The sequence below is a fragment of the Macaca nemestrina genome, chromosome 2 (genome assembly GCF_043159975.1).
Source record: "Macaca nemestrina isolate mMacNem1 chromosome 2, mMacNem.hap1, whole genome shotgun sequence".
Lineage (NCBI taxonomy): Eukaryota > Metazoa > Chordata > Mammalia > Primates > Cercopithecidae > Macaca > Macaca nemestrina.
This window is the reverse complement of record NC_092126.1, coordinates 163,129,187-163,150,987: the sequence shown is the minus strand read 5'-3', so window position 1 is coordinate 163,150,987 and position 21,801 is coordinate 163,129,187. Positions and strand designations below refer to the sequence as shown.

The 21,801-nt window shown below is 41.0% G+C and overlaps 1 protein-coding gene across 1 annotated transcript in view; it reads right to left on the bottom strand.

The window, feature by feature from the left end:
* Positions 1 to 402: 402 nt before the first annotated feature.
* The window catches only part of LOC105470316 (homogentisate 1,2-dioxygenase), a 56,890-nt gene continuing 35,491 nt past the window's right edge, over positions 403 to 21,801 (bottom strand). The window contains exons 7-14 of the mRNA XM_011722176.3: positions 20,807 to 20,841; positions 19,907 to 19,986; positions 19,244 to 19,343; positions 17,289 to 17,413; positions 14,556 to 14,660; positions 11,277 to 11,403; positions 6,297 to 6,478; positions 403 to 755 (exon numbers count right to left, since the gene is read on the bottom strand). Of these exons, the coding sequence (XP_011720478.1) occupies positions 606 to 755; positions 6,297 to 6,478; positions 11,277 to 11,403; positions 14,556 to 14,660; positions 17,289 to 17,413; positions 19,244 to 19,343; positions 19,907 to 19,986; positions 20,807 to 20,841 (904 nt within the window). The 3' untranslated portion in view covers positions 403 to 605. The remainder of the gene's footprint in view (positions 756 to 6,296; positions 6,479 to 11,276; positions 11,404 to 14,555; positions 14,661 to 17,288; positions 17,414 to 19,243; positions 19,344 to 19,906; positions 19,987 to 20,806; positions 20,842 to 21,801) is intronic.

Here is a 21,801-nt window from a genome sequence, read left to right as displayed (position 1 = left end):
GAAAATGAGTGGTTCTCACTTCTTGGTGGCTGGTGTTCTTCTCCAGTATCATCATATTGGCTGCTACGTGACTACCAAGATTAGACAACCTATTGGCCTGGTTCCTTATCCATTGAAAGCTGGATGTTTGGAGCGCTCATGATCCCCTAAATTTCCCCGTGTCTGGATTGGCTCCTAAGAGCTTTGCCATACCTCCAGTCTCATCTCATGGTCTTAATGCTTGGCTTTATGGCCTGGTCTTGTGATACCTAGCACATGCCTGGACTTGTGCTCCTAGAATGAAGACCTTCAGGTCAACCACACAGGAAAGGACCCTGGGCCTTGGTTCAATCTTAGCAAGACTTACCTGACCTGCTAGGTTTGTTTCATCAAGACCTGATTATGACCAATCACTACTTCCACAGAACACCAGCAAGTTTATTGAGTAATTAAGGTGACAGCCATAGAACTTTGCAAATGCGTTTCCGCAAAAGTTCTGAGTTACTTGACTATGAAAAGTGAGTTTTCATTTTAACCAACCCCCGCTCCCAATACTACCAGAAAGCATAAGATTCTGAAAAAACCTTCACAAATCTACTCTTAATTATGGTAGCAATGTTCCAGTCTCAATTAGGTTCTGCTGGGTTCCTGGAATTGGGAGTGAAGTGGCTCTTGAGTGGCTCCCAGCACTTGTAGTAGTTCTCATCCAAACACTTGGAGGCCTTGAGTCCCCACTTGGTGACCGCTAGACTTAGAGATGATTCAAACATAAATGCCTGGAGGAAGTGAGGATGGGGATGAGAAAAAAGAGGTGAGATAGATAATAAACATGTTTGATTAGATGTCAACAGAAGGTATGGGTAGGTAAAATCTTCCAATAACAAATTAAAGATTTGTGTGCTAGCATGGTGAGGAGAGCAGGCTCAAGCCCTGAGTTGTGGCTCTGGTCCTACCATTTGTAAGCTGATGAGACCTGGTACAAGACCCTTAACTTCTCAGGGCCTCAAGTTTCATTCTGTAAAATAAAATTTAGCCCTTAAGCTTCACATTGTCTTCATGGTATTAGGGAACTAAGTCTGCTAGATCCAAGGGCAGACGTGGGAGAATCCTGGGAATATCCACCTTCTCAGGGACTTCACTGACTGTGGCTATGTCCTTGTGAGAAAAGGCATACTTCCCACTTTACAGAGGAGGAATTAAGGCTGAGAGCCGGGAAACAACTTGCTTAAGGCGACAAGTCATGGCAGAGTTGGGATTTGAGCCTGTCTTTTCAGGACCCTGACCAAAAGATGGGCTGGGAAAAAGAAAAAAGAGGGAGTACAGGGGGAGAGGGAGGTGAAGGAAAAGGCAGGAATGGCTGTAGCACTTTTAAAAGTCATATCTCAAAAGTGTCTGAAAGGTGGATGTTTCACTGTCAGGAGGTTTTTGTCCACAACAGAAAGAATATGCAAATACTCTGTGCATCTTAGATATTACAGCTTCATCAATTGCTGATTTTTCTTACCCAACATGGCTTTAAAAACAAAACAAAACAAAACCCCAAAACCAAACCCTACAATTTTTATATGCTCACATTTGGAAATTTGTAAAATATAGATAGGCAAAAAGAAAATAATAGAATTATCTTGTGCCACAACCCAAAGCACCCACATTAATGTTTGGGCTCTAATATACATTAACTTCTTTTTTTGCCTAAAACAATGGATATGAGTATCCCTGCCTGAATTTCTGTGACAGACTTGATGGAAAGACTGGATGAGATCATATGGAAGTGCTATGCAAGTTATACAGCACTATTCAAGATGCAGAAAAGGCTTTCAATAAAATTCAGTATATCTTCATGTTAAAAACTCTCAATAAACTAGGCATTGAAGGAACACATCTCAGAATAATAAGAGCCACCCATGACAAACCTGCAGCCAACATCATACTGAATGGGGAAAAGCTGGAAGCATTCCCTTTGCAAACCAGCATAAGACAAGGATGCTCTCTCTCACCACTCCTATTCAACATACTCTTAGAAGTTCTGGCAAAGAGCAATCAGGCAAGAGAAAGAAATAAAGTGCATCCAAATAAGAAGAGAAGAAGTCAACCTATCCCTGTTTGCAGATGACCTGATTCTATATCTAGAAAACACCATAGTCTTGGCCCAAAAGCTACTTCAACAGATAAACAACTTTCAGCAAAGTTCATGATACAAAATCAATATACAAAAATCACTAGCATTCCTGTACACCAACAACAGTCAAGCTGAAAGCTAAATCAGGAATGCAATTCCATTCACAACTGCAACGAAAAGAATAAAATGCCTAGGAATACCCCTAACCAGAGAGGTGAAAGCTCTCTACAATGAGAATTACAAAACACTGCTCAAAGAAATCAGAGATGACACAAACAAATGAAAAAACTTTCCATGCTCATGGATAGGAAAAATCAATATCATTAAGATGACCATACTATCCAAAGCAATGTAAAGATTCAATGCTGTTCATGTCAAAATACCAGAGACATTCTTCGCAGAACTAGGAAAGACTATTTTAAAATTCATATAGAACGAAGAAAGAGCCCAAATACCCAAGGCAATCCTAAGCAAAAAGAACAAAGCAGGAGGCATCATGCTACCCAATGTCAAAGTACACTACAAGGCTACAGTAATCAAAACAGCATGGTAATGATACAGAAACAGGCACATAGACCAACGGAACAGAATAGAGAGCCCAGAAATAAGGCCACACACCTATAACCATCTGATTTTCAATGAAGCTGACAAAAACAAGCAACGGGGAAAGGACTCCGTATTCAAGAAACAGTGCTGGGACAACTGGCTAGGCATATGCAGAAGATTTAAACTGAACCCCTTCCATACATCATATACAAAAATCAACTCATGATGGATTAAAGACTTAAATGTAAAACCCCAAAACTATAAAAACTCTGGAAGACGACCTAGGCAATACCATTCAGGACATAGCCATGGGCAAAGATTTCATGACAAAAACATCAAAAGCCATTGGCAACAAAAGCAAAAATTGACAAATGGGATCTAATTAAACTTAAGAGCTTTTGCACAGCAAAAGAAACTACCAACAGAGTAAATAGACAACCTACAGAATGGGAGAAAATGTTTGCAAGTGACGCATCTGACAAATGTCTAATATCCAACATCTATAAGGAACTTGAACAAATTTACAAGAAAAAATAAACAACCCCATTAAAAAGTGGGCAAAGGACATGAACAGATGCTTTTCAAAGGAAGACATACATGCAGCCAACAAGCAAATGAGAAAAAGCTCAATATCACTTATCATTAGAGAAATGCAAATCAAAACCACATGAAATACCATCTCACACCAGTCTGAATGGATATTAGTAAAAAGCCAAAAAATAACAGATGCTGCTAAGGTTGCAGAGAAAAGGGAACACTTATACACTGTTGGTGAGAGTGTAAATTAGTTCAACCACTGTGGAAGGCAGTGTGGTGATTCCTCAAAGAACTAAAAAAAGAACTGCCATTCTACCCAGCAATCCCATTTCTGGGTATTTACCCAAAGGAATGTAAATCATTCTACCATAAAGACACATACATGCAAATATTCATTGCAGCACTATTCTCAATAGCAAAGACATAAAATCAACTTAATACCCATCAAGGACAGCCTGGATAAAGAAAATGTGGCATATATATATATATATATATAGAGAGAGAGAGAGACATACATAGAGACATTTGTCAGATGCATCATTTGCAAATATTTTCTCCCATTCTGCAGGTTGTCTATTTACCCTGTTGGTGGTTTCTTTTGCTGTGCAAAAGCTCTTAAGTTTATTTAGATCCCGTATGTCAATTTTTGCTTTTGTTGCCAATGGCTTTTGATGTTTTTGTCATGAAATCTTTGCCCATGGCTATGTCCTGAATGGTATTGCCTAGGTCGTCTTCCAGAGTTTTTATAGTTTTGGGTTTTACACACACATATTATATGTATGTATATATACACATACATACATATATTATATGTATGTATACATATACATACATATATTATATGTATGTATATATGTAATGGAATACTATGCAGCCATAAAAAAGAACAAGATCATGTGTCTCTCAGGAACACGATGGAGCTGGAGGCCATTATCCTTAGCAAACTTAGAGGAACAGAAAACTAAATATTGTATGTTCTCACTTCTACATGGGAGCTAAATGATGAGAACTCATAGACACAAAGAGGGGAACAACAGACACTGGTGCCTACTTGAGAATAGAGGGTGGGAGGAGGGAGAAAATCAGAAAAAATAACTATTGGGTACATTTAGTACCCGAGTGATGAAATAATCTATACAATAAACCCCTGTGACATCAGTTTACCTATATAACAAATCTGCACATGTACCCCTGAACCTCAAATAAAAGTTAAAAATAAATAAATAAATAAATATGTAAAAGATAAAAATGAGTAAGACCTAGCATTTGATAGCATAACAGCGTGACTACAGTCAATAAAAATTTAATTGCACATTTTAAAATAACTGAAAGAGTATAGTTGGATTGTTTGTAACACAAAGGATAAATGCTTGAGGTAATGGATACCCCATTTATCCAATGATGTGATTATTACATATCATATGCCTGTATCATAATATCTCATGTACTCCATAAATATACATACTTATTATGTATCCATAAAAATAATAAGTAATAAAAAATTTGAAAAGCACTATTCAGACATAATGATTATTATGGCTATTCCTATTGTCTCTTTGCTGGCTGCTTCTTAAAAGCCTCTCCATTTGGCTGGATTAACAAAAGCCCCATCCAGCTGACTTTGAAGACGGTGTTGTGTCAAGTTAATCACTCCAAACAAGAATAAGGATAAGGTATATAGATAGACCTGGGTCTGAATTATACAATGGGAAATGGTGAGGACGACCAAAAGTTAGGTCTTGGTAAGATGTTGGACCCTCTGTCCTCAGGTATTCTGGCTCCTTGATACCCAGGGTCTCCCATCCTAGTAGGAGAGCTCTTTCTCACTAGTAATTCAAAGCATTGCTCCTCATAGAAACAGCCCTGTCCTATGCCTCACTGTTGTAAAACACAGCTCCCTCATAACATTGACCACCCAAAGCCAAATTGGGGCACCAAAGGTTATTGAGTGGCAACTCCGGAAGAGCCTCCAGGAATGCACCTCCAGGAGACTTCAGAGGTAACAGCTTAACTGAGACTGCCAAACTGCATCTCATTGAGATGTAGGGGTTCGACAGAAACTCCACAGAGGCCCTTGAAATGGGAAATAGAGCCAAAGCAAGCAAATGGGACTCTGTATACCCTCCTTTTGCAGAGGAGCTCCACCAACTCTGGCTCCAGGGTTGGGACTGAAAGCAAACTGCACTAGACAGAGGGAGATAATACTCACTGCTTAGGGTAATTTGCAAGCATGAAGCAGGCAAGTCTGTGCTATGGATTTTAAACCAGGTAGCATTCAAGGCATTTATTTTAAAAAGTAAAGCAAATTTGCATGTGATTTAGCATAAAATTACTCCCCGTGGACCATAAACTCTACCTCGAAGAATGCAAAATAAAATCAAGCACTGCAGCCAACTGCAATTGTGTTCGGCCTCAATGTTTACAGCCTGACACAGGAGGAATACAAAACAGGTTTTAAATCCCATCAGTTGCATCCATGCCAAAGCAGAGCAAAGAAAAATGAAAAAAACAGCTGAGAATTGCTTCTCACAAGCCCTGACTATAGTGAGGCAAGGGCTTTTTGACCCTTCTTGGTTTGAAACATGTGCTGAAGGTGACATCCTGCCTCCACTACTATTGTGGCCCTGGAGGATTACTTCAAAAAGCAGAAGACTCTGAGACATAGCATATTCCTAGGGCCGCATATGGATACAGGAAGAGGCTTCACATAGTATTAATAATATTCCCTTACATTTGAATAGTGTTGGACAGTCTGTTAGGTTCACTTATAGCCATCTGCTGGGTTGGATACTATATCCATTTTATAGATGGGGAAAATGAAACACAGAGAAGCTAAGTGAGTTGTTCAAGATCACACAGGAACTAAGAGATGGGACCTGAACTCAGAACCCAGGTCTGACTCCAAGTCCGAAGATCTTTCTACACCACCACAACAGAAGTCTAGCATATACACAAGGATGTGTGTATATATACATGGAAATGTACTTATGCAGTCATGTAACTCTCCCCCTTTTGACTCTTCCTCTGTGACTTTGGAGAAATGAAAAATGGCCACCTCTTTCAGCAAGGGTGGGGAGTTCAGAGGCCGCCGGAATCTGGCAGTTAACATACTTACCATAGTGCCATCGGCAATCCTCTCAGGTGCCAGCTTGGCCTTGCTGGCCTTCTCAAAGCAGTCAGCATCAGGTCCATGGGGGGTCATTGTGCTGTGCAGACTGCCTCCACCCGGCAGGAACCCACCTTGCTTTGCCTCATAGTGACCTCGGATGAGTCCCATGAACTCACTCATGCAGTTCCCTGGGAAGGTTGAAGCAGGATTATTTTTATTATCCAAGCAAGGCAAGACCAGTAAAACACAAAGATCCCTTAAGCATTATTTCTGCAGAATTCCAAGAACATAGGAGAAACTAATAAATTGTATAGGATTAATAAAGAATGTGGATTGACAGAAGAACAATCACAAAACATTCATATTGGCATTCTTGGCAGGCATGGCTCTACTCCATGGCCATGTGGATTATCAGAGGTCTTGAGTTCCACTATCTTACAGGAATCAGGCTAGATCTAAAGAAAATCAGGGCCCAGAGAAGACAATAATAATTAAAATGGTAGTCATAATAAAGAGTGAATGTACTCTATCATGTAAGCTTACAAGCCCTCTATCAAAGTTATCTTATCTCCCAGATCATAACCCTTTCCCAAGCAGCTCCACTGTAGGACACAGCAACACCATATTTCTAATTCCCAATCTAGAAGGCTTAGATTGGGTGTGTGTGTGTTTTGATGGATGATGATGTAATGAAAAGAACTCCAGACTTAAAGTCCATTATCAGATGATAATCTGTGTGAAAGAGTCTTGGTATGTGTATAAAACAGACCAGAAATGCTATTTATTATGACAAATATTATCTTCTATAGATGAATCTGTTATCCTCTTGTTTTTCTGTTCTTCAAAATGTCTTCTGGATTTGTTTTTATTTTTTCTATTTTCATTGATACCCTATTCATAGAGTCCTAAACCTTAAAATTGGAAGGGATCCTTACTTCTACTCAATGTAGAAGAAATTTCTATATCTTTCCTGACTGATTACCACCTGGGCTCTGCCTGGATGTGAATGGAAGTTTTCCACTCTACAAAGCGTATCATATTATTGAAGAGCTCTGTGCGTAAGAAAGCTCTTATATTAAATGGAAATTTGCTTTTATATGAGTTAAATTCATTGGTCCTAGTTTGCTTTCTAGAGTTACACAAAATTTAACAAAAACCACCATGCTTCCACTCTTGCAATCTTATGCTTCTATTGAAATAAAGCTCTTTATTAGAGTAGCAATACAATAGAGCAGGAATTAAAGAAATATAACACCTGAGCAAATTTAAGTGTCTTTGCATCTCAAACCACACATCTACTCATCCATTCATTCATCTGTCCTTTTCCCCCTTCACCCATCTGCCCATCCAGCCAGCCAGCATATATAATTAGATACTGTGCTGGGTACCATGAGACAGAGATGAATAAGAAATAGATTTTAAAGCTACTTAAAAAAGAAATAATTAACAACAACAACAACAACAACAACACAGCCTTTAAAGCTACTCATAGTCTGTCCTGTGAGAGTACTGAGAGTGTAAACCAAGGACGGAGTAGAGAGATGTGGCAGTTGCAACCCTTACAAAATTACACTGGACAGGATGCATGCCTGCCCTCTTGCTTACATGTGCAGTATAACCAAGTGCCAAATGCTTTTATAATTTACTAAGCAACCACACCCACCCTGCTCAGAAACAGAAAGCTACTGCAGGCCCCTACAAAGTGAGTGAGAGTTTGTGAGCTCCTGCTGAAGAGGGAGACCCAGACCATAGCTCTACTTGTTTCTCTATGAAGTGGAAATACAGAAAAAGCAGCAAATGTAAGCATAAAGTGTCTAAGTTTAAAAAACAGTTCAGCTCATGACTTAAATTTGGTGTCACGCTCCTTGCTCTAGTATGTGTCCTCAGGGTCACCTTCATGGCTTAATTTTAAGAAGAGAGCAAAATGGAATTCAGCTTTGATCTGAATATGAATTTAGATAGCAATGAGCTTGGTGATGACATTTCTATATCATTTTCTATATTTCAAAGGACAGTGGGAGGATAGACCTTGCCTTTCTGATTAAAGCTGAATCTAGTTGACTAGGGCACATTAAGATGATCGGAGGCAATATTTCTATAGAAATAATTCTCCATTTTCTCTTATAATAAAGTCACATCAAAGTAGCAAAGATTTTGAGTATTGCCAAGGCAATATTTTTAATATCTCTAGAAAACTCTTTTCTAACCTGGGATTCTGTAGTTTTTTCCAACTAACTCAGAGTACCCATACCTTTATAAGATCTACCCTGGGGCCAAATTTACTTTGAGAGTCATTAAAAAACTACAGGAGGCATCTCTCAAGGTTATTTGTGTCAGGAAGTCTGAACTACAAATAAAAATTAAGGAGTGGGTTGAGACCCTATAGCACAGTAGCAAACTTGTCTAAATCAGATGACTCTATTATTCCTCCACCTAGGGCCAGGGACATGCTCTAGGCTGGTATTTCTCAACAAGCAGTCTGTAAACCTCCTTCATCAGAATCCCCTGACTTGCCAGTGAAAAAAAATGCAGATTCTGGCCAACCACGGTGGCTCACACCTGTAATCCCAGCACTTTGGGAAGTCAAGGCAGGTGGATTGCTTGAGTTTAGGAGTTCGAGACCAGCCTGGGCAACATGGCGAGATTCCGTCTGTGCTAAAAATGCAAAAAAAAAAAAAAAAAAAAAGCCAGCTGTGATGGTGCACACCTGTGGTCCAAGCTACTCAGGAGACTGAGCAGGGAGGATCACTTGAGCCTGGCGAGTGGAGGTTGCAGTGAGCTGAGATTGTACAACTTGCACTCCAGCCTGGGTGACAGAGCGAGACCCTGTCTCAAAAAAAAAAAAAAAAGAAAAAAAAAAAGGCAGATTCAGCATCACTTGGGAACTTGTTAAAAAAGCAGATTCTTAGGTCCTATCCCAGACCTACTGAAGCAGAAATTCTGAGGATGGAGCCCAATAATCTGTGTTTTAATAAACCTTCCAGCTGACTCTGACACATGGTAAATGTAAGAACCACTACAGGCACACAGAGTAACCTCAATAAAAGAACAAGAGTGAAACAGTGAATTATTAAGGAGTAGCATGTGAAGTACAGACTATCAGCCAGGGAAATTTTCTCTCCTTGACAACAGGCCTGTAGGTCACTAACTTCCAGGAGGAGAAAAGTTAGAGTCCTTAGTAGGCTTGACATTTTTTAGAAGGGACTTATGATGCTATTCACAAAATAGCTGGTGTCTTTGCAGTGGTAACCGATTGTTTTCTTTTCTCTACCATGATGGTGTTATCTGAAAAGGGGATGCTGGCATTTGACCATGGAGTGGCCTTCGTCCGTCCTGAGGGCCTTCATTCCTGATGCTATAAAATAGCTAAATTGGCCATTCAGTGCACTGTTGTTTTCTGTTGAGCCCTGACACCTGGGAACTGGTATATATAAAGAGGGACCTAATATAAACAGAAGGCCCTGGAGTTTACTAAAGAAAGGAATTTGTTTTCTAGAATGTTCCAGGTGGAATGCCTCTTAGAGTCTTCCCAGAACTCTATGTACAAAAAAATGCACACTCCAGGAAGTAGAATTGCACACTGACCTTTGATTGGATTTTCAGCTAGCTATTGCACAATTAAAAATGTCAACCTCATTAAGTACAGCCATGAAATACTTTATTCTTGTTGACACATTCACTTATTAAATAAATATTTATTAGAAGCATGCTATATATCAGGCACTATGCTAGCCATACCAGTTAGTGGTCATGAGTGTTTGCTCTGGAGTCAGACAGCCTGCAATTAAATCCTGACTCTACACTTAACTTGCTGTGAGTCCTTGAGAGAGTTACTTAATCCCTCTTGTGTCAGTTTAATTTTCTGAAAAAAGGGGCGGGGGGGGGGACAATAATACTACTTGTCTCTTACAATTATTATAAACACTTCATGAGTTAGTTTTTTAAAAAACTTGTAACAGGGCCATAGAAATTGGCCAATAACTATTAGGTGCTAAGAATAATAATATTAATAAAATAAAAATAGTAGATTTGTTAGGTCTTGTACTAGGCAACAAATATTCTGTAGAAACTCTTTCCAGAATAGAGTCTATTCCCTAATGTAGGCTGCAGTCTGCTTTGCCCTGCCAAAATAATTGGAGAATGCACATTTCTGTTTTTCTCTCTCTCTCTTTTTCTTTCTCTGGTTCTCTGAACTAGACTTAGGTGATGAACTTTCCCAAAACAACAGACTAACTAACAATTTCCCCAGCATTCTCCAAAACGAAACATCTAAAATGTGAGGAAACTTGTTTAGAAGCCTTTCTAACAAGGCTTCTAAACTTTACCAGCCTTTCTGCCTCTTACAGGGACAGACAAACCGGGAACCAGGCTCAGAGTCAATGCATCACTATTGATATAATTTGGATGTATGTTCCTTCCAACTCTCATGTTGAAATGTGATCTCCAGTGTTGGAGCTGGGGCCTGGTGGGAGGTGTTTGGGTAATGGAGGCAGATACCTCATAAATGACTTGATGCCGTCATGACGGTTATGAGTAAGTTCTCACTCTATGAGTTCACATGAGGTTTGGCTGCTCAAAAGAGGCTGGGACTTCCTCTTTTCTCTCTTGCTTGCTCTCCTCATGTGATACGCCAGCTCCCCCCTTGCCTGCCACTATGATTGTGTTTCCTCAGGCCTCATTAGAAAAAGATGCCAGCACCATGCAGCTTGTACAGCCTGCATAACCATGAGCCAAATGAACCTCTTTTCATTATAAATTAAGTAGCCTCAGGTATTCTTTATAGCAATGAAGAATGGACTAACACAATTACCATCCCTTAAAGAGATTAAAGCTTGGGGATCAGCACTAGGCCTTGTGAGGCAGGATCCTGAATTCAAGCCAGGGTAGGTGTCCAGAAACAACCCAGGCATTATTCCCAATGGGTAGTGCTCACTGCTTTGTTGTCTCTTTGGCTTGCAAATGTGGCTTGGTAAAATAGAGACTTACTATGGTAATAAGGAGGCCTGAAGGTCTTATCAGCAACCCCCCATCGAGGTGGGAAGATGACAAAATCAGCGATGGCCACTCCAGGGCGGACAGACTTGGCAGTCAACACTGTGAAAATGGATGGGTCCTGTGAATACACAAGGAGAGACCGAACGCACGATGCAAGGGAGGTGACTGGACAATGACACATATTGCATGCATACATGAAGGTGTTTGCAAGTGACATGCTAATTTCTTTTTATTTATTTTTATTCAACTTTTAATTTCAACTTTTATTTTAGATACAGGAGTACATGTGCAGGTTTGTTACACAGGTATATTGTGTGATGCTGAGGTTTGGGGTAGGGATCTGATATGGTTTGGCTGTGACCCCACCCAAATCTCATCCTGAATTGTAGTTTCCATAATCTCCACATGTTGTGAGAAGGACCCAATGGGAAGTAATTGAATCGTGGGGGTGGGTTTTCCTGTGCTGTTCTCGTGATAGTGAATAAGTTTCACAAGATCCGATGGTTTTATAAAGGGCAGTTCCCCTACACATGCTGTCTTGATTGCTGCCACACAAGACACGGCTTTGCTCCTCCTTCGCCTTCTGCCATGATTGTGAGGTCCCCCCAGCCATGTGGAATTGTGGATACATTAAACCCCCCTTTTTTTTTAATAAAGTACCCAGTCTCAGGTATTTCTTCATAGCAGTATGAAAATGGACTAATACAGGATCCCATCACCCAGGTAGTGGGCATAATATCCAACAGGTAGTTTTTCCACCCTCCCCCTTTTAGTAGTCTCCAGTGTCTATTTTTCTCATGTTTATGTCCATGGGTGCTCAATGTTTAGCTCTGACTTATAAGTGAGAACATGCAGTATTTGGTCTTCTATTCATGCATTAATTTGCTTAGGATTATGGCTTCCAGCTGCATCCATGTTGCTGCAAAGGGACCGCCTAATTTCTGATCAAACAACAGAAGTCTGGGCTTGTCATCAAGGTGCAGTAATCACTCATATGACTTTTTCCTCTTGCTGTGCTTGAGGCAAAATGAATTAACACCAGCTGAAAGGATTCTGAACTACTTTTTCACCCTGCTGAGCCCACATTACATGCAACCTATTACCCCGTGGGTCTCAGAACCAATAGTGCCTGCTTCTCAATCTCAGGTCAAGTTGACTAGAGCTGAGATGTGCAGCAGAAGGGATGCTCAGAGCGAAGTGGAAATAGAAATAAAGCAAAATCCAAGTTTTGGTGTAGGTGTGCTCCTCTTTGGGAGAACACAGAGATTCCAGATTGTATCCATTGGCAGAAAAGTCTGAGAAGTCGTTCATTGCTTTCCTACCTTTGTTTGACTTTCAGGTCTAAAACACATCATTTACATCACTAGTCTTCATAGTGGTAGCGTAAGATGGAATAGGTTGAGGGACGAGATTATACTTTTGAAAAATCTTCAGAATTCTTCAGTGAAAAGATTGAGATTCAATTTAATTGAAATCAACAATCATGTTCCCTTTCAGATGCCATGCAAGAGTCTGGAGATTCAAAGATCATGGGGATAGATTCCCTGCTTCTTTAGCATTAACTGGGGGGTGGCGGTTGGGCAGCTAATTCTACCTGAAAGGGTCAAAGAGGGCTTCAAAGAGGAGGTGACATTTGAGGTAAGTATTCAAGAATGAACAGAAAGAAAGAAAAAGAGAGAGAGAGAAAGAGAGAGAGAGAGAGAAGGGAAGGAAGGAGGGAAAGAAGGAAGGAGCACATGTACCCTTGAACCTAAAATAAAAGTTTAAAAGAGAGAGAGAGAGCGGAGAAACCTACACATGTACCCTTGAATCTAAAATAAAAGTAAAAAAAAAAAAAAAAAGAAAGGAAGGAAGGAAGGTGGGGGGGATGGGGGAAAAAGGGAGGGAGGGAGGAAGGACTAAGGAAGTGGTAAGGAAGGGAAATGACATTTTAATCACAGAAAACACATGAAAGTGCACAGAGATTTTGTTAAGAGGAGATAAGGCTAAAACCCCAGTGCATTGACAGAAGGGAGAGGGGCAAGAGGTGATACTGGAAAATGAGTCCAGGGACAGATGGTGAAGAGCATCAAACACCACGCTTCAGAGCTCAGACTTAATCCTAAGCCATGGGAAACTTGCAAAGGCTTTCTAATGAGTACAGTGGTAGCATGATCAGAACTGAATTTTGGAAAAATAATTATAGCAGCAATACAGAGAAGATTGCACCTGTGTAAATTCAAATAAAAATAAACCCAACCCTTATTGCTGTGAGAGCTGACATTTCTGCATCTGTCATGGGAAATGGTCTAAACTATTCAAGCAAAGGTAGTGAAGCAGCAAAGGTGGTGAAGTAGCAAAGGTAGTGAAGCAGCAAAGGTGGTGAAGCAGCAAAGGTAGTGAAGCAGCAAATCAAGCTTTATCAGTGTCTCGGGATCCTTTCTCATGCTGCTTGTTTGGGGTCTGATATCTCACTTTTCTTTTCCCCTTTGCTTTTATTAAGAGTTGCTGCTGTTCGGAGAGGTGGTTTTGGCCCCCCAGAGATAAAGTGAACTAGCTCAGGATGATCCTTTTGCCTCTGAGTCTCTGACTTCTGCTCTAATCATCCTTCCAGCCTGTGGGTTAAGTTCATCTCTTATGAAGTGGGCTGCAGAATGAACTGCCCCCCACCCCCCGATCTCAGAACCATCACTTTATTAAGAATGTAGGGTCTTGGGAGCCTGCACTGCAGACCAGACACTTATTTGTGGCCCCCTAACTGAGTGAAAAATATGACCAAGTTCATGCTCTAGAATTTCTTTTTTAAACTCAAGCACTGAACGTTATGAGTAACTTTAGAAGTGGGCTGTTCGTTCTGTCACTGCCAAATACAGCCAGGAGTGAAGGCACTGGGGTGAGAAGTCAGAGATCATAGAGGAGACTCTTGAGAGTTGTGAGGTCAGAGGCTTCTTCAAATTCACAAAGTTCCTTTCTCCTCATTCTACCACTGACATTACCACTTGGTTGTTTTGGGGGATAAATTTTCCACAAAGAAATTGTTTATCCACTTAGTTTGGCAAACACAAGTCAGACTATCACGAATGCTCTGTAGAGAACAAAGCTGTGTTCACAGGGAATGTTGAGTATCTGGCTTGGCTCCCCTACTAGCTATGTTATTTACTCCTTCACCATAAGATAAATGACTATATCTAGGGCTTCCAACGATGACTCTGGAAATGTCAGGAGTCTACTGTGGACCCCTCCCACCAAAGGGTTGCCTCACCCCAATGCCCCTGCAAGGTTCAGACTTACTGCATGGTCAAAGGCCACTGAGTTGATAACCATGAAATTCTTCAGGTTGTACTTGTAGGGTGTATAATTCCCGTGCCAGGCCACAACATTGAATGGGGAGACATCCTAATCACAAAAAGCAGGAAAGGATGATTTTACCATCAAATGCTTTTGTAACTGTGATCCCACAATATGTACTGGGCATACCTCTCTCTTCTTTTGATTTAATTTTGTTCTTGATTTAATTTTACTATCCTTTGGGAGAAGTACAACCCTGAATCATTTTGTGGTTGCTCCACACACCCTCTACTTAGCCACTAACCCTATTTTTCTGGTTCATAAGCTGCAGCTGCCTTCTGATCACAAATGCAGCAGAAGCACAGCACATTCTCCAAGTAGTGCCTTTTCAACAATTTTTAACCTAACTGTGAGGATCTGTGGATGTCAGCAATTCTCAAACAATCTGGGCTACCTTCTGTTTCCTGGAGCAGAGAGTACCTGCTGTGATAGTTCTCCAGGTAATTTCAGCCTAGAGGAACTTGCAATAGACACAGTGCCTGGGTTGGTGAGTCCAGGAGAGGGGAGAAGGCCTCTAAAAGTTCCCACTCCAAGGACTTGAGATTTCAGAGCAATCCTAACATAATATTTCTTGGTCCTGTCCTGGGGTAGAAGAGGATCAGTGTTCTGCTATAGGAAGGTTGTCCCTTCTGTATCTATGGGTCTGAAAGCTCTAAAGATTTTAATGAAGGCACTACTCATAGAGGCATGGTTAGGGTTAACTGGAATGACTAGAAGTGTTGAGGTATCTGAGCCTAGCAATAGTGGGAAGACACTGCCATTCCTGGGCATGTGGAATAAGGAGGGAAATATTGTTATAGTAGTTCAGCAAATGCTAGGACTATAAAGAAGGGTGCTACCCAGTGGTGTGCTGGTAAATATTTAACAACTAGCACTCTGAAAAAATATATAAAGCATTGACATATAGTGTTTACTGATTTCTAAGGTGGATATAGTCTCACCATGATGATTTTCTAGCTACCAACATGACATCACTGAATACAGAGTTGGACAGAAGTGTGCATATCAGCTTTTGCAAGTCACTATGAATCAGCTCCAGCATACCACTAGGGCTGTCCAACAGGAACTGAGGTCATATGGGGGATGCAGCTACTGCCAGAAACACAGTCCTAAACAGGGAGGAAGCAGGGGAAGAAATCTCCCAATTTGTCTTTCCTCCTGCCTTGCAGTTTCCTGTGGGTTGAACCCAACAGGAGCCAGCTGGCTAGAGAGCCTGGGTGATACAGTTAACCTTCCAGGACACAGATCATGGCAAAGAGGGAGAATGGATCAGTGGGGACTCACACAGAGAATAACCAGCACAGGGTCTACCTGGAAAGTGCAAATCTTTCTGGAGGAGATACTGGCTGGTTCTAGAATTGTGGTTCTTTAACAATTGTATGTAAACAATGATCTGGGGAACATGCTTAAAATGAATGTAGGTTTCCATGTCCCATCTCCAGAGCTTATCATTTTTTGCAAGGCTAGAGTAATATCTGAGGATCTGCATTTTTTTTTTTTTTTGAGAGGGAGTCTTGCTCTGTTGCCCAGGCTGGAGTGCAATGGCATGACCTTGGCTCACTGCAACCTCTGCCTCCTGGGTTCAAGCGATTCTCCTGCCTCGGCCTCCCAAGTAGCTGGGATTACAGGTGTGCACCACCACGTCTGGCTAATTTTTGTATTTTTAGTAGAGACGGGGTTTTGCCATGTTGGCCAGGCTGGTGTTGAACTCCCGACCTCAGATGATCCATCTGCTTCAGCCTCCCAAAGTGCTGGGATTACAGGGGTGAGCCACCATGCCCGGCCTAGGATCTGTATTTTAAACAAGCCTCCTTGAGGGTTTCTGATACAAATAGCCGTGGAATTTTGAGAGACCCTGACCCAGAGAATAAGAAAATAACAATGTGTCTGCTTCAAGGGTTAGTTTTAAGTGCCAAACTGGTTGGCCTCAGCTGGTTCGCATTATCTCTAGATGTTGCCTGAGAAGAATAACATACCTTGGAAAACATAAGGAATAAGTCAAATAGACAAAATGAAGCAAATGAATAATGCTAAACAGAAGAGATCTTTGGGTTCTTCTTATTATATGATTATTTTATTCTAATATATATTCAGTATATTTCATAATATGTTATAGAGTCCATATTACATTGTTGTTATTATTATTTATTAAGATCTGTGCCTTTGCTTGTGTCCTGAATTTGCCAGCCTGGTGGTACAAACCAAGCCAAGCTAATTAACTGAATTCTACTTGTTTTGTAGAATTGCTTGCATTTGAAATAGGGTGGTATTGGAGAGTATAAATCTTGGTTGATCTGTTAACTCATTTCCTTTTCAGAACATATTATGCTGCCCATATATTATGCTTTCCACACCATTTACAGAGACCCACATATTGCTAAGATTTTCATTGCTTGGTGAGTAGAAAGGGCACAGCCTTTGGAGTCAGATAGATATGGGTTCAAATGCTGGTTCTGCCACCTACTGTGAAGTTGGTAAATTATTTATCATTACTGGCCTTTTTCATGACTATGAAGGTATCATTGACTACTAGAACTATTTGCTTTATCTGTAGTGCCATAGTGGTATGATAACAATGAAAGGATATATGTAAAGTTTCTAACACTCGCCTTGGCAATCAGTAAGTGCTCAATCACCCTTCATTTCCTCCCCTGCCTGCCAACCCTCTTACTTTACCTGTTTGGCAGCAAACAGCTTGCCCTGGTATTTATTAATGACAGTGTAACCACCTGGTACTTGGCGATCCTCATACCAGGCAACGGGTATCAAGAAATCACGAGGATTGGCCAAGCCATTGGCCCCTAGAACACAGTAACCCAAAAGTCTTTTAGAAACTTCCAAAACATAGGAAAGACGCCCATGGTTGCATGAAGAGAAAGGCTTTCTTTCATGTCAAGAGCCACTCCACAAATCGCTTTCATTGCTTAAAGATTCACTGGATTTCCAGTCTGGTACCTTTTAGGAAGACCCAAGGAATCTGGTCAGAAAAAAATTCACAAAAACCAGCATTACCTTCTAAGGTTGTGGAGTGACTATGGTTAACAAAACCACCTTATATGCATTATCTTATCACTACAGGTGAGGGGAAGGGAAAAGAGAAAGAGACCTGAAAAGAGGAAAAGGGAATATCTGATAGAACTCTAGAACTTTTTCTTTTAAAGGAACGCCTGAATACTCTAGAACTCATGACAGTCCTTGATCTCAGATAGGAAGGGTTACGTGCTGTTGCCTGAGGCATGCCTCTGCTCCTTAGACAGAATTCAGATTCCAAGTCTGAAAACTGCTCTCCAGCCTGAAAAACCCTGTCTGCCACTCAGGAAGAAGTATTTAGGACCTGCCTGCTTACCTTTGGTTAGGAGTGAGTGTTTCCTCCAGAGAAAGAAAATAAATCAAAAGAGCAAACATGAAAAACGTACATGCAAAAACAATGCAACTCTGAGAGGAGCGAGCTGAGGAGTGTTTTACCATTTCCAGCTCCTGGGGTTAAAAAAAAATAAGCCCCCGGCTGGTTAGCAAATTATAGATATTTTCCAGAGGGTACATGTTCCATGGAACCTGGAGGCTATGCTGACTATAGAGCAGCAGGAAGCCAGAGCAGAGTGGGAAGAGTGGGCGGTGAACAGGATGACAGACGGCCCACCACGGCTCCAGCTGCCTCTTGCTGCCTCCCACCTTCCTCTGCATATTTGGATTCCTCAGGGGAGTTGACCAGAAGGCACACACTGGCCTGTCCCTGTTTGCTCTAAAAAGCTGTTGACAAGGAAGGGAAGAACTGGGAGATGTGACCAAAGAGGAAACCAAGGACCAATTTTTCCAGTCACTCCTTTCACTCCAAGAGACAGTTTGAGAACAACCCCTCCTAACATTTTCACTTCCTCCAGCTTGCCAGAAGAATGGGGGTTGGGGGGACCTTGGTTCACTTTTGAATGTTTTGATCTGCCTCCTGGAGTGTGGTTTCTAGATCCTTCATAGCACTGAGTTATGTACTTTTTTGACTGCTAAGTGTGTGGATTTGGTGGGGTGTACACAGAGGTTCGTAGACTATGTGTCACCCAGTCCATCCCTCCTTTCCATAGGAATACAGCCCAGGGAGTTTTTATGGCCTTCCTACTTTATAGTCTTACAATATACAAAACAAAAAGCAACCCAAACCAATCCATTATAAATCTCACTGACTTAACAAAAAGATCTTCCTCTTAATCACAAAGCTCATTCTCACTTGTATGCTTTTGCAAAGCTGTTCCCTTTCCTCTTTACTCTCCTCAACTTTTCATAAAGAATTAGTCAAATTCTCATCTCTTCTGTGGAGCTGTTTCTGGCGACCCTAGCCCACAGTAACCCAAACTTCTATATTCATTCCTGTACACACTATGCAACCAGAAATCTATTACATGCTGCCTTTATCTCCAATGCCTATATACTATTCTAGAGAGATTTATAATAGATTGGTTTGGGTTGCTTTCTGTTCTGCATATATTTTCTGGCAGACCCTTGGTCTAGAGAAGAATTTGTCTAGAGAGAAAAGTGGAAGTTTGAGTGAGACAGCGAAGGGAGAAGGATGTTTAACTTTCATGCAATTATCTGTGTCCTACATCTCAAGCGAGGCGTAGAGGCTTGCAATGAAGATTTACCAATTGGTCCAAGGTCAGGTAACTCAAAGTGGACACCGTAGACCTCCAAGAGGTAGCCCCTGGTCTCCTCAAAGACATCTATGCTGAACCGCATTCCTCTCTGGAATGGAAAGCAGACACTGGTGTGCCTTCTGAAATCACAGCTGTAGTTATAAAGAAGCTGCCCAGAGCCATAGCATGTCCCACATGCAAAAGTAAAGCTCTGGTTTGTTGAGCTGCTTGGGAGGTTAACAGAGCAAACATGAGTTAAAAAGAAAAACTTAAATCCTAATCACATATTGACCCAAGCCAATTCTAGTCTACCCTCTCATTGGGTCCAGAGATAACGGAAGCCTGATTTAGCCACATTTAAAAAAAAATGTCCACCTTCACTGCCTCTACTGCCATTAGTGGGAACAGGGCCTTATCCAGAGTGTAGGTAAATATTTAGGAAAGTGCAGTGACAAGTGGTCTTTGTTTTAGAATTATGTGCTATATTAAAACAAAGCAGGCACCCAAGCTTGCTTACTCTTCAGCACATGGAACCTTCTGCATAACTCAAATTCCCTTCTCGTTGCCCAGACATGACAGAGAAATTTTAGAGTTGGAAATAGCAGCAGCTGAAACATCTGACTGCTCCCAAATTAGTGAGAGGCAGGGAAGAGAAGGGGACACATCACCAACCTGAATGACGCAGATCTCATTGGGCTGTACAAGCATCTTGCCAAACTCAGTGTAAATGAGAAGGTTCCCTTTCTGGGGAACTGAACAAAAAAAGACAGGGCAGTGGTGAGCAATTCTTTTGGTGTGATAACCATTTCATGAACAGGAAAGGCTTAAGGCTGCATTTGCTTTTTCATTCCAAATGAAAAGAGCTTTCTTGAGTCTCTTGGGGAAAAAGATAAATTCTGACAACTTAGATTAGTTATTTTCCTATCTAGAAGAATGTGAATAAAACAATGACTCTGCTTTTTTGGTCACCAGGCAAGAAACTTGTATATGCACAATTTTGTGACATGGCCAAAAAGGGGTAGCAGAAATAGGATGGAAAATCACCCATTTCTGATAGTTCCAGTGAAAGGCTGACGTTTGCTTGTGTAACATATACACCAAAATGTTGATTCCAAAATATTGATACTAAAAAAACCATCAAATATAATAGGCAGACCAGAACAATATCTGATAGACTTTACCTTTTAGATGGTCTCATGAAAATTTGAATTTAAATTGCAGTTACTAATGATAAATGGGCTTTTACTGAGTGAGTTTGAAGGCAAATACAGTTACCTTAATAAGTTAATCCTATTAGTATTAGTCTTCATTTCTTTTCAGCTGCCCAGGTCTCCCATATCAGAAAGGTCCAGAAGGGAAGGGCAAAGACAGACAAGGAAATAGAATAGGAGCTTTGAGGTACACTAGAAATCTTTTCCAGACCACCTGTGGCCTCTAGACCTCAGTCTCTGGATTGCACTAAATGAAATAAGAGATTGGAGAATGAAGGAAAATAATGTGCATAAAATTAGAAAGCAGCTTGTAGTTAGGGGTCAATTAACAGTGAGGAGGTCGGAAGTCTTCAGAACTCACCAATCAAGAAGTCCCCATCTGAATTGTAAAAGCATCTGAAATATATAGAGTAATTCTTGTGATTTTCATTTCTAACATTATCTAGACAAATTACTTCATAACACAAATCATTGTTTAGTGCCTATGTACCAAGCTAAGAGCTGGGTATAAAATGGGGAGCAAAATGACCCAGGCTCTGCCCCTGTGGAACTTAGAGTCTAGTGGGGAGTCAGAGAGCAATCAAATAATTACAGAACAATATCACTGCAGACAGTAATGACCCTGTGAAAATCAAGTTCAAGGGAATGAAAGAATAGGGACTTGGTTAGTTTGAAGAATCAGCAAAGGCTTCTTCAAAGAAGGGACACATTTGACCTGAGGTCTGAAGGTGTTATCTAGGTGAGGGTTTGGAGAAAGGAAAGAATGTTCCAGGCAGAAGGAACAGCAAGTGCAAATGCTTAGAAGGAGGAGGGCACGTGGCAGGTTGAAAGAAGTGAATGAAGCCCAGTGTGGCTCAAGTGGAGAGAGGGGAGGTGGGCTGATACAAAATTTGACCCAAAGAGAGGCCTCCAGAGCCTTGTCATAGGGCTGTGATCTTGTCCCTGATTCATGGCTCACAAATCGCCATTGGGCTTTGGACACAAATGGTCCAGTTCCAGAGGTAGTGTATAATAAGGCAGGAATGCCATTTGCATACTTTGTTTTGCAAAGCCAGTATATAAGCTCCTCTACTTAGGAATTTTAAGCTTACACAGAACTATTAGCTGAAGCCAAAGTCGGGTAGCCTGCTACCAACAGGTGGTCCTAAAGGAAACTCACACAGTGTGACCTGGGACTCAAGAACAGCCCTGGGGAATCTTAGAAATTAAGGATATTCAAAGGCACATGTTCTCAGGATCTCCTGAGGGCTGGGTCATGGGTCACTGGTCACTCATATTTGGCTCAGAATACATCAATTCAAATATTTTACATATTAATAGTTTGACTAATTTTGTCGACAATAATTTGGCACCTGG